This window comes from Oncorhynchus masou, chromosome 16, assembly GCF_036934945.1.
Source record: "Oncorhynchus masou masou isolate Uvic2021 chromosome 16, UVic_Omas_1.1, whole genome shotgun sequence".
Taxonomy (NCBI): domain Eukaryota; kingdom Metazoa; phylum Chordata; class Actinopteri; order Salmoniformes; family Salmonidae; genus Oncorhynchus; species Oncorhynchus masou.
The window spans coordinates 44,061,538-44,079,560 of NC_088227.1; the positions used below are offsets into that span (position 1 = coordinate 44,061,538).

General features: G+C 49.6%; 1 protein-coding gene across 1 annotated transcript in view; it reads left to right on the top strand.

Moving 5' to 3' along the window:
- Nucleotides 1-2,027: 2,027 nt before the first annotated feature.
- Nucleotides 2,028-18,023, top strand: part of si:dkey-71h2.2 (low density lipoprotein receptor adapter protein 1) — a 137,053-nt gene continuing 121,057 nt past the window's right edge. The window contains exon 1 of the mRNA XM_064990511.1: nucleotides 2,028-2,264. Within this exon, the coding sequence (XP_064846583.1) occupies nucleotides 2,180-2,264 (85 nt within the window). The 5' untranslated portion in view covers nucleotides 2,028-2,179. The remainder of the gene's footprint in view (nucleotides 2,265-18,023) is intronic.

The following is an 18,023-nucleotide window of genomic DNA, read 5'->3' on the forward strand; positions in this document are numbered from 1 at the left end:
ATCCTCAGAGCAGTGGCAGGCTACAGATTGAGGAATTGCATTATCTGCAGCTAAGGACAAATATTGATTGGCTCCAGAAAACAATTTATTTCTATTTTATACGGGCTGTTTCCAGAGGTTTTATGTCATTACTTTTCATTCGATATAATTTGATACAGATTCAAAAGTTCCACAATGTTGTGTCCTGTTCAGGGTGTCCTCTGCTCAGGGGGCGGACTTAGTCATTTGGAGACGCCAGGCAGAGGCCAGTGTGATTTGTCAAACAAATCACTTTAAAAAAAAGTAGGTTACCTTCTCACGTTCATCCAAAAATGAATTCCAGAATCCTAACAGTGCACTGTGCACCCGCCAACTTTCCTTCAATTGCAAGTGGATGAAACGATCTCACCGGAGAAAGCATCCAAGCGAGCGAAACAGCGCCCCTCTGTCTTACTATGTGTAGCGCATGTATCTGATGCTGTCTGGACAAAAGGAGTATGACATGTTGTACTATTTTTAGCCAGACAGCATCAGATACATGAGTTACACAAGACATGTTGTTTGCCTCCACAACGATGGCAGTATTATCAGCAGCAAATTCATGTTCACTAAATAAATGCGTTAACTTATGTAATGTTTCTGTTACAATTAAATATTTGTTATTTCTTTTTATTTTCTCTGCCCCGCTCTGAAAGCACCTCATTGCTTCAGATTAATTTCACGAAAGTCGTATTTTCATACGGTGCGAAACAATTCACTGGAACTCTGTCAGGGTGGAATAGTCCATTATTATGAATGGGTGATCGATGACACTTGTTTCTACTATTATGAGAAAAATGTGGAATATTGATATGAAATGATTGATCTATTTTGAATCATTATTTGGCTGTATGGTTTCATTAACTTTTTTGGAGTCCTTTTTTTGTCAACAATGTGGCCTTATTTACCTGTACACAGCAGCCAGGGGAAAAAAAAACCTTCCTCCCCATTTCCTTTGAAGCTTCCAGCAGATTTAGCTGCTATTGGACCAACCTGCTGGACCAACCTGCTGGACCAACCTGCTGAACCAACCTGCTGAACCAACCTGTTGAACCAACCTGTTGAACCAACCTGCTGAAGCAAGACAGAATGAGAGCGATGAGCTGACAATGGTGGGACTCAAGTGGTGAAATTATAAAAGTTATTTTTAATTTTTAATTACTAGTAAAAAATCTACATGCCCAGCTCACGAGGCCCCTTGATGAAGTGTGGCCTGATGCAATTGCCTCTTCTGCCTAATGGTAAGTCTGTCACTGGTCCTGCTGGCCCCTCGTCACCCCCACCCCCCCACCCCCGTCTTACATGCTAATTAGCTGCTAATGTAGCTATCATAAAGAACTACAAAATGCCATTATGATCTGGACAAGACTGACGTATCGAGGCAATTAACTATCTAGTGCTAGCAAAATGTAGAAATGCATAAATTGGCTACATTTCTTTAAATGCACTATTCTGTGAACTGTCTTGTGTAAGTTTTAAATTGACACAATACCTGTTAGCAAAGGTGTCAGCTGGAGATGACGTGCAGGAGCTTGCAGGGATTTGTAGTTTTGCATGATGTCTACTTTGATGCTAATTAGCATTTTTTTGATTCTGAGATTCAAATCAAAGAGAGCCAAATATATTGATAAAAGTCACCTTGTCTCAGAGAGATTTAAAAGGTTATTAAAACGTCATGTCCGAGTGAGCCTACACAGCCCTTGTTTGAAGTGCCTCTAAAATTCTCTATGGGAAAAATGAATGGTAGAAAAACGTTTGGAACCATTTCCCTGTTTGACCACTAGGTTTTATGGGTATTATGACACCTCCTCTGTGGGGCTCTATGCAAGACTCCTCCAAAAATGGGTGTGGCGGAGGGCTAGACACACCTTAACTTGGTGCCCGCCCCCATGTTCGATTCGCCCCCAACCCAGGCAGCACCGGAGAGCAACGGGTTAAAGGAGGCTGCGCTGCTCAGCATATCATCAGACCGAGACTCTTGTTTCAGGGAACGAGAGTTTGAACTTGGTCCTATCGTCTGCCTGTTCGCTCGCTGCACCGCGCATCACTAGTAGTCGACTGTTGTAGCGTACGTAGGCTGGCTACTATCGTTTCTCTTTCTGAGCCAAAGCAAGCGGAGAGGGAAGGTATCCATCCACCTGCCACTGAGACACATCTAAGCATGGATGCTCTGAAATCAGCTGGAAGAGCGATTATCAAGAGTCCCGGAGTTCCGCGGCACACATGGGGCACCTCCAAGCACGAAAGTAAGTCTATCGTCAAATTCACACCGGTAAAAGGCCATATATCGATGCAAAGAAACGGGAAAAAATTAGGCGATAGCACAATGCAACGAAACTAGCTGTCACAAGCAAAGGAAAGCACTGACAATAGGCTGTCTATCTTGTTCTATTGTCACCACTCTTGTTGGTATAGAAACTAATGAACAGTAGATTCTGAGGTGGTGACATTTGTGTGTGATAGAAAACAATTGGTCGCAGTGTACCTTTTCTGAATTGCACTAGTGTAACGTTGTTTTTATTACCCGACGTTATCTATCAATAAAATATAGCCTTTTACTTTTACCCATCGGACAATATGCATTTATTTCCCCAGGTCCAAATGCTACTCCTATTATCTGTTAACGTAAGTCTGCACACTCATGTGAGGAATCAATTATTTAAGCAGGTCAGCCTTTTCTAACTATGGTAAGTATCTTAATAACTAGATGTAACAGTATAACTTTAGACCGTCCCCTCGCCCATACCCGGGCGCGAACCAGGGACCCTCTGCACACATCAACAACAGTCACCCACGAAGCATCGTTACCCATCGCTCCACAAAAGCCACTGCCCTTGCAGAGCAAAGGGGAACTACTACTTCAAGGTCCCAGAGCAAGTGACGTTACTGATTGAAACGCTATTTTGCGCGAACACCGCTAACTAAGCTAGCCGTTTCACATCCTTTACATAGACAATATATATTACTGTTGCTGTCTGAATTCGTAAATATCAATAGACAAAACGTATATTTTTAGGATATCATAGACTCCTTGGTTTCATATCCTATATGTCCTATAGCTATTCTTTGTTGTATGAAATTCACAAGTGTTCACTGTCAAGTTAAATCCCAGTGGAACAATGCATTTCTTTTCCGCTTTACAATTCCCAGTGGTGTTAAAACTGTCTGTCAACTCGGTCCAGTCTGTAGAATACAGCAGGTTATAGAATGTACAATATCCTCTCTTGATGAGAAGAGAAAGGTCAGAGAGACAGACAGGCCAGTAGGGAGAGAGAGAGAGAGAGAGAGAGAGAAACAGACATTATCTACCTCACTTGCTTTCGCAATGTTAACACATGTTTCCCATGCCAATAAAGCCCCTTGAATTGAATTGAATTGAGAGGGAGACAGACAGATCGAGCCATAGAGACAGCGGGAGAGACAGTCCGAGCCATAGAGACAGCGGGAGAGACAGTCCGAGCCATAGAGACAGCGGGAGAGACAGTCCGAGCCATAGAGACAGCGGGAGAGACAGTCCGAGCCATAGAGAGAGCGGGAGAGACATTCAGGGCCATAGAGAGAGCGGGAGAGACAGTCCGAGCCATAGAGAGAGCGGGAGAGACAGTCCGAGCCATAGAGAGAGCGGGAGAGACAGTCCGAGCCATAGAGAGAGCGGGAGAGACAGTCCGAGCCATAGAGAGAGCGGGAGAGACAGTCCGAGCCATAGAGAGAGCGGGAGAGACAGTCCGAGCCATAGAGAGAGCGGGAGAGACAGTCCGAGCCATAGAGAGAGCGGGAGAGACAGTCCGAGCCATAGAGAGAGCGGGAGAGACAGTCCGAGCCATAGAGAGAGCGGGAGAGACAGTCCGAGCCATAGAGAGAGCGGGAGAGACAGTCCGAGCCATAGAGAGAGCGGGAGAGACAGTCCGAGCCATAGAGAGAGCGGGAGAGACAGTCCGAGCCATAGAGAGAGCGGGAGAGACAGTCCGAGCCATAGAGAGAGCGGGAGAGACAGTCCGAGCCATAGAGAGAGCGGGAGAGACAGTCCGAGCCATAGAGAGAGCGGGAGAGACAGTCCGAGCCATAGAGAGAGCGGGAGAGACAGTCCGAGCCATAGAGAGAGCGGGAGAGACAGTCCGAGCCATAGAGAGAGCGGGAGAGACAGTCCGAGCCATAGAGAGAGCGGGAGAGACAGTCCGAGCCATAGAGAGAGCGGGAGAGACAGTCCGAGCCATAGAGAGAGCGGGAGAGACAGTCCGAGCCATAGAGAGAGAGAGACAGTCCGAGCCATAGAGAGAGAGAGACAGACCGAGCCATAGAGAGAGAGAGACAGACCGAGCCGTAGCGAGAGAGACAGACCGAGCCGTAGCGAGAGAGACAGACCGAGCCGTAGCGAGAGACCGAGCCGTAGCGACAGACCGAGCCGTAGCGACAGACCGAGCCGTAGCGACAGACCGAGCCGTAGCGAGAGACCGAGCCGTAGAGACAGACCGAGCCGTAGCGAGAGAGAGAGACAGACCGAGCCGTAGCGAGAGAGACAGACAGACCGAGCCGTAGCGAGAGAGACAGACCGAGCCGTAGCGAGAGAGAGACACAGACCGAGCCGTAGCGAGAGAGAGACAGACCGAGCCGTAGCGAGAGAGAGAGACAGACCGAGCCGTAGCGAGAGAGACACAGACCGAGCCGTAGCGAGAGAGAGAGAGACAGACCGAGCCGTAGCGAGAGAGAGAGACAGACCGAGCCGTAGCGAGAGAGACACAGACCGAGCCGTAGCGAGAGAGAGAGACAGACCGAGCCGTAGCGAGAGAGAGAGAGACAGACCGAGCCGTAGAGAGAGAGAGAGACAGACCGAGCCGTAGCGAGAGAGACACAGACCGAGCCGTAGCGAGAGAGAGAGAGACAGACCGAGCCGTAGCGAGAGAGACACAGACCGAGCCGTAGCGAGAGAGACACAGACCGAGCCGTAGCGAGAGAGACAGACCGAGCCGTAGCGAGAGAGACAGACAGACCGAGCCGTAGCGAGAGAGAGAGACAGACCGAGCCGTAGCGAGAGAGACACAGACCGAGCCGTAGCGAGAGAGAGAGACAGACCGAGCCGTAGCGAGAGAGAGAGACAGACCGAGCCGTAGCGAGAGAGAGAGAGACAGACCGAGCCGTAGAGAGAGAGAGAGACAGACCGAGCCGTAGAGAGAGAGAGAGACAGACCGAGCCGTAGAGAGAGAGAGAGAGACAGACCGAGCCGTAGCGAGAGAGAGAGACACAGACCGAGCCGTAGCGAGAGAGAGAGAGACAGACCGAGCCGTAGCGAGAGAGAGAGAGACAGACCGAGCCGTAGCGAGAGAGAGAGAGACAGACCGAGCCGTAGCGAGAGAGAGAGACAGACCGAGCCGTAGCGAGAGAGACACAGACCGAGCCGTAGAGACAGACCGAGCCGTAGCGAGAGAGAGACAGACCGAGCCGTAGCGAGAGAGAGAGACACAGACCGAGCCGTAGCGAGAGAGACACAGACCGAGCCGTAGCGAGAGAGAGAGACAGACCGAGCCGTAGCGAGAGAGAGAGACAGACCGAGCCGTAGCGAGAGAGAGAGACAGACCGAGCCGTAGCGAGAGAGACACAGACCGAGCCGTAGCGAGAGAGAGAGACAGACCGAGCCGTAGCGAGAGAGAGAGACAGACCGAGCCGTAGCGAGAGAGAGAGACAGACCGAGCCGTAGCGAGAGAGAGAGAGACCGAGCCGTAGCGAGAGAGACACAGACCGAGCCGTAGCGAGAGAGAGACCGAGCCGTAGCGAGAGAGAGACAGACCGAGCCGTAGCGAGAGAGACACAGACCGAGCCGTAGCGAGAGAGACAGACCGAGCCGTAGCGAGAGAGAGAGAGACAGACCGAGCCGTAGCGAGAGAGAGACAGACCGAGCCGTAGCGAGAGAGACAGACCGAGCCGTAGCGAGAGAGAGAGACAGACCGAGCCGTAGCGAGAGAGAGAGACAGACCGAGCCGTAGCGAGAGAGACAGACAGACCGAGCCGTAGCGAGAGAGACAGACAGACCGAGCCGTAGCGAGAGAGAGAGAGAGACCGAGCCGTAGAGAGAGAGAGAGACAGACCGAGCCGTAGCGAGAGAGACACAGACCGAGCCGTAGCGAGAGAGACACAGACCGAGCCGTAGCGAGAGAGACACAGACCGAGCCGTAGCGAGAGAGAGACAGACCGAGCCGTAGCGAGAGAGAGAGAGAGACCGAGCCGTAGAGAGAGAGAGAGACAGACCGAGCCGTAGCGAGAGAGACAGACAGACCGAGCCGTAGCGAGAGAGAGAGAGACCGAGCCGTAGCGAGAGAGAGAGAGAGACCGAGCCGTAGAGAGAGAGAGACAGACCGAGCCGTAGCGAGAGAGACAGACAGACCGAGCCGTAGCGAGAGAGACACAGACCGAGCCGTAGCGAGAGAGACACAGACCGAGCCGTAGCGAGAGAGAGAGAGACAGACCGAGCCGTAGCGAGAGAGACAGACCGAGCCGTAGAGAGAGAGAGAGACAGACCGAGCCGTAGCGAGAGAGACACAGACCGAGCCGTAGCGAGAGAGACACAGACCGAGCCGTAGCGAGAGAGAGAGAGACAGACCGAGCCGTAGCGAGAGAGAGAGACAGACCGAGCCGTAGCGAGAGAGACAGACCGAGCCGTAGAGAGAGAGAGACACAGACCGAGCCGTAGCGAGAGAGACAGACAGACCGAGCCGTAGCGAGAGAGACACAGACCGAGCCGTAGCGAGAGAGAGAGAGACAGACCGAGCCGTAGCGAGAGAGACAGACCGAGCCGTAGAGAGAGAGAGAGACAGACCGAGCCGTAGCGAGAGAGAGACAGACCGAGCCGTAGCGAGAGAGACAGACCGAGCCGTAGCGAGAGAGAGAGACAGACCGAGCCGTAGCGAGAGAGACACAGACCGAGCCGTAGCGAGAGAGACACAGACCGAGCCGTAGCGAGAGAGAGAGACAGACCGAGCCGTAGCGAGAGAGACAGACCGAGCCGTAGAGAGAGAGAGACACAGACCGAGCCGTAGCGAGAGAGAGACAGACCGAGCCGTAGCGAGAGAGAGAGACAGACCGAGCCGTAGCGAGAGAGACACAGACCGAGCCGTAGCGAGAGAGAGAGACAGACCGAGCCGTAGCGAGAGAGACAGACCGAGCCGTAGAGAGAGAGAGACACAGACCGAGCCGTAGCGAGAGAGAGACAGACCGAGCCGTAGCGAGAGAGAGAGACAGACCGAGCCGTAGCGAGAGAGACACAGACCGAGCCGTAGCGAGAGAGAGAGACAGACCGAGCCGTAGCGAGAGAGACACAGACCGAGCCGTAGCGAGAGAGACACAGACCGAGCCGTAGCGAGAGAGAGAGAGACAGACCGAGCCGTAGCGAGAGAGACAGACCGAGCCGTAGAGAGAGAGAGACACAGACCGAGCCGTAGCGAGAGAGAGACAGACCGAGCCGTAGCGAGAGAGAGAGAGAGACCGAGCCGTAGAGAGAGAGAGACAGACCGAGCCGTAGCGAGAGAGAGACAGACCGAGCCGTAGAGACAGACCGAGCCGTAGCGAGAGAGAGACAGACCGAGCCGTAGCGAGAGAGAGACAGACCGAGCCGTAGCGAGAGAGAGAGACAGACCGAGCCGTAGCGAGAGAGAGAGACAGACCGAGCCGTAGCGAGAGAGACAGACAGACCGAGCCGTAGCGAGAGAGACAGACAGACCGAGCCGTAGCGAGAGAGACAGACAGACCGAGCCGTAGCGAGAGAGAGACAGACCGAGCCGTAGCGAGAGAGACAGACAGACCGAGCCGTAGCGAGAGAGACAGACAGACCGAGCCGTAGCGAGAGAGACAGACAGACCGAGCCGTAGCGAGAGAGAGAGACAGACCGAGCCGTAGCGAGAGAGAGAGACAGACCGAGCCGTAGCGAGAGAGAGAGAGAGAGACAGACCGAGCCGTAGCGAGAGAGAGACAGACCGAGCCGTAGCGAGAGAGAGAGACAGACCGAGCCGTAGCGAGAGAGAGACAGACCGAGCCGTAGCGAGAGAGAGAGACAGACCGAGCCGTAGCGAGAGAGAGAGACAGACCGAGCCGTAGAGAGAGAGAGAGACAGACCGAGCCGTAGAGAGAGAGACAGACCGAGCCGTAGCGAGAGAGAGAGACAGACCGAGCCGTAGCGAGAGAGAGACAGACCGAGCCGTAGCGAGAGAGAGAGAGAGAGACAGACCGAGCCGTAGAGAGAGAGAGAGACAGACCGAGCCGTAGAGAGAGAGAGACCGAGCCGTAGAGAGAGAGAGACCGAGCCGTAGAGAGAGAGACAAAGAAAAGAGGCTGTGACTGACAGTTGGTCTCTGGCTCATGGCAACACTTGCTGCTGTGCGCTGTCACTCTGAAGTGTGAAGTGTTCGGTTGAAGAGTCCCTCCCTGGGCGAGAGAGCACTTCTTCCTCAAGCCTCCACAAAAGGTCAGGGGAAGACAAAAACATACAGTACCAGTCAAACGTTTGGACACACCGACTCATTCAAGGGTTTTTCTTTATTTGTTTTACTATGTTCTACGTGGTAGAATAATAGTTAACACATGTGGAATCATGTAGTAACCAAAAAAAAGTGTAATTATTTTTAATATAAATATTTTATATTTGGGATTCTTCAAAGTAGCCACCCATTTGCCTTGATGACAGCTTTGCACAGTCTTGGCATTCTCTCAACCAGCTTCATGACGTAGTCACCTGGAATGCATTTCAATTAACAGGTGTGCCTTGTTAATTTGTGGAATTTCTTTTCTTTTTAATTAGTTTGAGCCAATCAGTTGTGTTGTGACAAGGTGATATTACTAGGTTAACTAGCTTGTCCTGCGTTGCATATAATATAAAGAAAATTCCTTGAATGAGTAGGTGTTCTAAACCTTTTGACTGGTGCTGTATACTCAGGCTGCATCCCACTTGTCAACTCTATTCCCAATATTAAACTAAAAGCGTTCATTGTTCATTCAGTATTGTTGTAATTGTCATTGGGGCGGCAGCGTAGCCTAGTGGTTAGAGTGGTGGACTAGTAACCGAAAGGTTGCAACCCCAACCCTAACCCTAACCTAGTAATATCATCAACCATGTGTAGCTAACTGTGGCTGGATGAGGGCTGTGACTGGATGAGGATGAGGGCTGTGAGTATTGTGACTGGATGAGGGCTATGACTGGATGAGGGCTGTGAGTGCTGTGACTGGATGAGGGCTGTGAGCATTGTGACTGGATGAGGCATTGTGACTGGATGATGGCTGTGAGCATTGTGACTGGATGAGGCATTGTGACAGGATGAGGGCTGTGATGGATGAGGGCTGTGAGCATTGTGACCGGATGAGGCATTGTGTCTGGATGAGGGCTGTGTCTGGGTGAGGGCTGTGACTGGATGAGGCATTGTGACTGGATGAGGGCTGTGAGCATTGTGACTGGATGAGACATTGTGACTGGATGAGACATTGTGACTGGATGAGGCATTGTGACTGGATGAGGCATTGTGACTGGATGAGGCATTGTGACTGGATGAGGGCTGTGACTGGATGAGGGCTGTGACTGGATGAGGGCTGTGACTGGATGAGGGCTGTGAGCATTGACTGGATGAGGCATTGTGACTGGATGAGGCATTGTGACTGGATGAGGGCTGTGACTGGATGAGGGCTGTGACTGGATGAGGGCTGTGACTGGATGAGGCATTGTGACTGGATGAGGCATTGTGACTGGATGAGGCATTGTGACTGGATGAGGGCTGTGACTGGATGAGGCATTGTGACTGGATGAGGCATTGTGACTGGATGAGGCATTATTAGAGTGAATGTAGCTGGGTTCTGGCACATAGAGAAGGAGAGCTTTAGGTCTGCATTATTTAGCAGAACCAGGGTGGAGGAGAGACAGAGACATACACACACACAGACACACACACACACACAGAGACACACACACAGAGACACACACACACAGACAGAGACATACACACACAGAGACACACACACACAGAGACAGACTGACAAAGTGACAGCTAATGTCCAGAAGCTACTTAACTCTTGTGGGTTTGGAAGGAGTACTGTCTTTCTGTGCCAGTGTGTGTGTGTGTGTGTGTGTGTGTGTGTGTGTGTGTGTGTGTGTGTTCTTGGTGAGTGTGTGGGCCAGTGATGTGTCAGAGGTGTCTGTTGGAACCATAACAAGGTTTAGCATGGCTGCTAGCTACAGAATGTGCCAAAACAGACAGTCTGTTGGTGTGATTTGATGTAAAGTAAATCACATGTTTATCTCTATCTCTCTGTAGGGCCATTCCTCACTGTAGGGCTATACCTCACTGTAGGGCTATACCTCACTGTAAGGCTATACCTCACTGTAGGGCTATACCTCACTGTAGGGCTGTACCTCACTGTAGGGCCGTACCTCACTGTAGGGCCGTACCTCACTGTAGGGCCGTACCTCACTGTAGGGCCGTACCTCACTGTAGGGCCGTACCTCACTGTAGGGCCGTACCTCACTGTAGGGCTGTACCTCACTGTAGGGCTACCTGACTGAAGGGCTATACGTCACTGTAGGGCTACCTGACTGTAGGGCTATACCTCACTGTAGGGCGATACCTCACTGTAGGGCGATACCTCACTGTAGGGCTATACCTCACTGTAGGGCTGTACCTCACTGTAGGGCCGTACCTCACTGTAGGGCCGTACCTCACTGTAGGGCCGTACCTCACTGTAGGGCCGTACCTCACTGTAGGGCCGTACCTCACTGTATGTACTGTCCAGCATTTTTAGAGATTTTCTTTTCTTTTTTTTCTTTTCTTTTTTTTCCACAGACAAACATGTCCTACTACCCTTGTGCATATATATATAGAGCCTGGTAACACTGTACAACGAAGTGGCACTTGAAAAGGGGCTGCGGTGTTGAGTCGGGAGAAACAGAGAGACTGCTACGGCTGCATTAGATGGGACTTTGGAAAAATACAGAAAATTAAAATAAACATGTCCTATCACAGCGACCATATTATTTATGGAGGGCCCGGTTGTAGGGCCCGGTTGTAGGGCCCAGTTGTAGGGCCCAGTTCGAGGAACAGTGGGTTAACGGCCTTGCTCAGGGGGCCAGAACGACAGATTGTTACCTTGTCAGCTCGGGGATTCGATCCAGCAACCTTTCGGTTACTGGCCCAACGCTCTATGTCCATTGGTTTAGAGAGAGACTAGGGGAAATGTTATTTAGATAGGGAGAGAGTGGCACTAATCATTCTGCTGCCTGTGAGTCTGATGAATGACAGTACAGGACGTGGGTGACACCAGACTGCTGTTCTCAGTCTCAGAGAGTAATAGTGAGGGTGATGTGTCCCAAATGGGCCCCTATTTCCCTATGTAGTGCACTACTTTTGACCAAGGCCCATAGGAAATAGGGTGCCCATTTGGGACACGTGAATAGTGAGGTAGTGCCTCTCCTGATGAATGCTGACAGGAGTTTGGTTCCCTCCCAGCTGACCTCTGTTAAAACAGTCTTTTACACTAGCTCTCATTGGATTATTCCTCCACTGTAATGACAGCAGGTCAGAGGTTAAGCATCCTGTTGAGGTATTTCATTATTTAAGTAGTCTGAGCTTTACTCTCGTGGTTATATGTCCTATGACCTATAATGTCATGGTGGCTATAACTCCTATAGTCTGATCTATAATGTCATGGTGGCTATAACTCCTATATGATCTGTAATGTCATATTGGCTATAACTCCTATAGTCTGATCTATAATGTCATGGTGGCTATAACTCCTATATGATCTATAATGTCATGGTGGTTATAACTCCTATAGTCTGATCTGTAATGTCATGGTGGCTATAACTCCTATAGTCTGATCTATAATGTCATGGTGGCTATAACTCCTACTACCTGTTTCACTATGCTTCATTTGAGCAGGGTCCTGGCACCTCTCAGATTTGACTTAGTTTAGCCTGGCACCTATTTGGCCAGATCCCAGTACCTCTTATTGTCCCCGCCCCCCCTCCCCCAAGAAAGACCATCATGTAAACGCGCTGTGATCCTTCTGTGTAACACACTGTCCTGACACACTGATTCCAGACCTGCTCTCTTATTTATAGACATAGAGGTTATTTTAATTTAATTTAACCTTTTATTTAAACTCGGCAAGTCAGTTAAGAACAAATTCTTAATTCAAAACCAGGGACTGGATTCAAACCAGGGACTGTAGTGACGCCTCTTACACTGGGATGCAGTGTAATGGAGAGAAAAGGCTCAGTTTTAATGTCAGCCCTTCGGCCAAGAAGAGAAAGCACAAAACTCTTTCTGATGACTGTCATCTGTTGAGGTCAGGAGGATAGTCTGTGATTGGCTATGGGCAGGAGAGGACCACAGCACGTGGTCAGGAGAACGGTCCATCCCCTTGGATCTTGTCAGGGAGAATAGGAGCAAGGCGACCGTTAGAAGTTCCAAAAGGTCAAACCTAACCAACTGCCACGGGGGACAGAGAGGACACTTCTTCTGGGGCTGCTCATCGCCATCGACAGGAGACACAGCCTTCAGCCCAGCTCCAGAAGGAAGATAGAACAGACATGTACAGTATATGGCTATAGGCAAAGAGTAGGTCTATTAACCGAGCAGATTGTCTTCTTTTATTTAGTCACATTTTTGAGCCCAGCAGCCTCAGCTCAATTCTATCCCAGTTACTTCCAATCTTTATTACTGCACCATCGCCTCGACCAATAGGAGGAGAGATCTGATCTGAAATAATATTTGGACTCCGACATCATTAACCGTCATTAGATCAGAATAGAGGGAACAGGGGGTATAGGAAATAGCAAGCTGCTATTGGATCAGAATAGAGGAAACTGGGAGTCTAGGAAGTAGCAAGCTGCTATTAGATCAGAATAGAGGGAACTGGGGGTCTAGGAAGTAGCAAGCTGCTATTGGATCAGAATAGAGGGAACTGGGGGTCTAGGAAGTAGCAAGCTGCTATTGGATCAGAATAGAGGGAACTGGGGGTATAGGAAATATCAAGCTGCTATTGGATCAGAATAGAGGAAACTGGGAGTCTAGGAAGTAGCAAGCTGCTATTGGATCAGAATAGAGGGAACTGGGGGTCTAGGAAGTAGCAAGCTGCTATTGGATCAGAATAGAGGGAACTGGGTTATAGGAAGTAGCAAGCTGCTATTGGATCAGAATAGAGGGAACTGGGGGTCTAGGAAGTAGCAAGCTGCTATTGGATCAGAATAGAGGGAACTGGGAGTAGAGGAAGTAGCAAGCTGCTATTGGATCAGAATAGAGGGAACTGGGGGTAGAGGAAGTAGCAAGCTGCTATTGGATCAGAATAGAGGGAACTGGGGGTCTAGGAAGTAGCAAGCTGCTATTGGATCAGAATAGAGGGAACTGGGGGTAGAGGAAGTAGCAAGCTGCTATTGGATCAGAATAGAGGGAACTGGGGGTCTAGGAAGTAGCAAGCTGCTATTGGATCAGAATAGAGGAAACTGGGGGTCTAGGAAGTAGCAAGCTGCTATTGGATCAGAATAGAGGGAACTGGGGGTCTAGGAAGTAGCAAGCTGCTATTGGATCAGAATAGAGGGAACTGGGAGTAGAGGAAGTAGCAAGCTGCTATTGGATCAGAATAGAGGAAACTGGGGGTCTAGGAAGTAGCAAGCTGCTATTGGATCAGAATAGAGGAAACTGGGGTCTAGGAAGTAGCAAGCTGCTATTGGATCAGAATAGAGGAAACTGGGGTCTAGGAAGTAGCAAGCTGCTATTGGATCAGAATAGAGGGAACTGGGAGTCTAGGAAGTAGCAAGCTGCTATTGGATCAGAATAGAGGGAACTGGGGGTAGAGGAAGTAGCAAGCTGCTATTGGATCAGAATAGAGGAAACTGGGGGTCTAGGAAGTAGCAAGCTGCTATTGGATCAGAATAGAGGGAACTGGGGGTCTAGGAAGTAGCAAGCTGCTATTGGATCAGAATAGAGGAAACTGGGGGTAGAGGAAGTAGCAAGCTGCTATTGGATCAGAATAGAGGAAACTGGGGGTCTAGGAAGTAGCAAGCTGCTATTGGATCAGAATAGAGGGAACTGGGGGTCTAGGAAGTAGCAAGCTGCTATTGGATCAGAATAGAGGAAACTGGGGGTAGAGGAAGTAGCAAGCTGCTATTGGATCAGAATAGAGGGAACTGGGGGTCTAGGAAGTAGCAAGCTGCTATTGGATCAGAATAGAGGGATTATTATTATAGTGACAGGGAGATGAGTTAGTAATTATAGAGACTGTTTCAGTCTGAAAGCTCTGTCTCTCCTCGGCTTCTACCCTCTTCTCCTCCAAGACCAATTATCCCCCTATTAACCCCCCCACGCCTCGTTAAGAGACAGGAAGCCATGACTCAGGGAAATGCCACGACGAGGAAGAGGAGACATTCTGGTGGATGGATGGAGCAAGGGATGATGTGGGTATAATGAGGAGGGGAGAGAGACTGAGAGACAGGGAGGGGAGAGAGACTGAGAGAGGGGGAGAGGAGAGAGAGGAGAGAGACGAGGAGAGAGGGGAGAGGAGAGGGAGAGGAGAGAGAGCGAGACTGCAAGAGGAGAGAGACGGAGAGACAGGGAGAGGAGAGAGACGGTGAGAGACAGGGAGAGGAGGAAGAGGAGAGAGAGAGGGAGAGAGAGGGAGGGGAGGGAGAGAGGGGGAGAGGAGCGAGAGGAGGAGAGAGATGGAGAGAGAGGGGAGAGGGGGAGAGGAGAGGGAGAGAAACTGCGAGAGGAGAGAGACGGAGAGACAGGGAGAGGAGAGAGGAGAGAGACGGGGAGAGGAGAGAGACGGGGAGAGGAGAGCGATAGGGAGAGGAGAGCGATAGGGAGAGGAGAGCGACGGAGAGAGACAGAGAGAGAGACAGAGAGGAGAGGAGAGCGACAGGGAGAGGAGACAGACGGGGAGATGAGAGAGAGAAAGAGAGGAGACATTCTGGTGGATGGATGGAGCAAGGGATGATGTGGGTATAATGAGGAGGGGAGAGAGACTGCGAGAGGAGAGAGACGGAGAGACAGGGAGAGGAGAGAGACGGGGAGGGGAGAGAGACGAGGAGAGGAGAGAGACGAGGAGAGGAGGAGAGGAGGAGAGGAGGGGAGAGGAGGAGAGACGGGGAGAGGAGGAGAGAGACGGGGAGAGGAGGAGAGAGACGGGGAGAGGAGGAGAGAGACGGGGAGAGGAGGAGAGAGACGGGGAGAGGAGGAGAGAGACGGGGAGAGGAGGAGAGAGACGGGGAGAGGAGGAGAGAGACGGGGAGAGGAGAGAGACGGGGAGAGGATAGCGTGATGAGAGCTGCAAACGAACTTCAGGCCATTGCAGTAGAATACAATGGACATTGATAGGACAGGAATAGTGAATATAGTATTGCTTAAGAAGCACTGTAATGTACGTTGGAAACAACCACATGAACTAGTTATTTGAGGGGAATAAGGGATGTGAACTTGTCCTACTCATCTGGCCATGGCTTGATATTGAATGGTTCATCTGAATATAGAAGTGATGTAGGTTTGTTTTAACCTGTCCAGTAACACCAGTAACTACAACAGGATGGTAGTCTGTTTAACCTGTCCAGTAACACCAGTAACTACAACAGGATGGTAGTCTGTTTAACCTGTCCAGTAACTACAACAGGATGGTAGTCTGTTTAACATGTCCAGTAACTACAACAGGACGGTAGTCTGTTTAACCTGTCCAGTAACTACAACAGGACGGTAGTATGTTTAACCTGTCCAGTAACTACAACAGGACGGTAGTCTGTTTAACCTGTCCAGTAACACCAGTAACTACAACAGGACGGTAGTCTGTTTAACCTGTCCAGTAACTACAACATGACGGTAGTCTGTTTAACCTGTCCAGTAACTACAACAGGACGGTAGTTTGTTTAACCTGTCCAGTAACTACAACAGGATGGTAGTCTGTTTAACCTGTCCAGTAACTACAACATGACGGTAGTCTATTTAACCTGTCCAGTAACACCAGTAACTACAACAGGACGGTAGTCTGTTTAACCTGTCCAGTAACTACAACAGGACGGTAGTCTGTTTAACCTGTCCAGTAACTACAACAGGACGGTAGTTTGTTTAACCTGTCCAGTAACTACAACAGGATGGTAGTCTGTTTAACCTGTCCAGTAACTACAACAGGACGGTAGTCTGTTTAACCTGTCCAGTAACTACAACATGACGGTAGTCTGTTTAACCTGTCCAGTAACTACAACAGGACGGTAGTTTGTTTAACCTGTCCAGTAACTACAACAGGATGGTAGTCTGTTTAACCTGTCCAGTAACTACAACATGACGGTAGTCTATTTAACCTGTCCAGTAACACCAGTAACTACAACAGGACGGTAGTCTGTTTAACCTGTCCAGTAACTACAACAGGACGGTAGTCTGTTTAACCTGTCCAGTAACTACAACAGGACGGTAGTTTGTTTAACCTGTCCAGTAACTACAACAGGATGGTAGTCTGTTTAACCTGTCCAGTAACTACAACATGACGGTAGTCTATTTAACCTGTCCAGTAACACCAGTAACTACAACAGGACGGTAGTCTGTTTAACCTGTCCAGTAACTACAACAGGACGGTAGTCTGTTTAACCTGTCCAGTAACTACAACAGGACGGTAGTATGTTTAACCTGTCCAGTAACTACAACATGACGGTAGTCTGTTTAACCTGTCCAGTAACACCAGTAACTACAACAGGACGGTAGTCTGTTTAACCTGTCCAGTAACTACAACAGGACGGTAGTATGTTTAACCTGTCCAGTAACTACAACAGGATGGTAGTCTGTTTAACCTGTCCAGTAACTACAACAGGATGGTAGTCTGTTTAACCTGTCCAGTAACTACAACAGGATGGTAGTATGTTTAACCTGTCCAGTAACTACAACATGATGGTAGTATGTTTAACCTGTCCAGTAACTACAACAGGATGGTAGTATGTTTAACCTGTCCAGTAACTACAACAGGATGGTAGTATGTTTAACCTGTCCAGTAACTACAACATGATGGTAGTATGTTTAACCTGTCCAGTAACTACAACAGGATGGTAGTCTGTTTAACCTGTCCAGTAACACCAGTAACTACAACAGGACGGTAGTCTGTTTAACCTGTCCAGTAACTACAACAGGACGGTAGTCTGTTTAACCTGTCCAGTAACTACAACAGGATGGTAGTCTGTTTAACCTGTCCAGTAACTACAACAGGATGGTAGTCTGTTTAACCTGTCCAGTAACTACAACAGGATGGTAGTCTGTTTAACCTGTCCAGTAACACCAGTAACTACAACAGGATGGTAGTCTGTTTAACCTGTCCAGTAACACCAGAAACTACAACAGGACGGTAGTCTGTTTAACCTGTCCAGTAACTACAACAGGATGGTAGTATGTTTAACCTGTCCAGTAACTACAACAGGATGGTAGTCTGTTTAACCTGTCCAGTAACACCAGTAACTACAACAGGATGGTAGTCTGTTTAACCTGTCCAGTAACACCAGTAACTACAACAGGACGGTAGTCTGTTTAACCTGTCCAGTAACTACAACAGGATGGTAGTATGTTTAACCTGTCCAGTAACTACAACAGGATGGTAGTCTGTTTAACCTGTCCAGTAACTACAACAGGATGGTAGTCTGTTTAACCTGTCCAGTAACTACAACAGGACGGTAGTCTGTTTAACCTGTCCAGTAACTACAACATGATGGTAGTCTGTTTAACCTGTCCAGTAACTACAACAGGATGGTAGTCTGTTTAACCTGTCCAGTAACACCAGTAACTACAACAGGATGGTAGTCTGTTTAACCTGTCCAGTAACTACAACAGGATGGTAGTCTGTTTAACCTGTCCAGTAACTACAACAGGACGGTAGTCTGTTTAACCTGTCCAGTAACTACAACATGATGGTAGTCTGTTTAACCTGTCCAGTAACTACAACAGGACGGTAGTCTGTTTAACCTGTCCAGTAACTACAACAGGACGGTAGTCTGTTTAACCTGTCCAGTAACTACA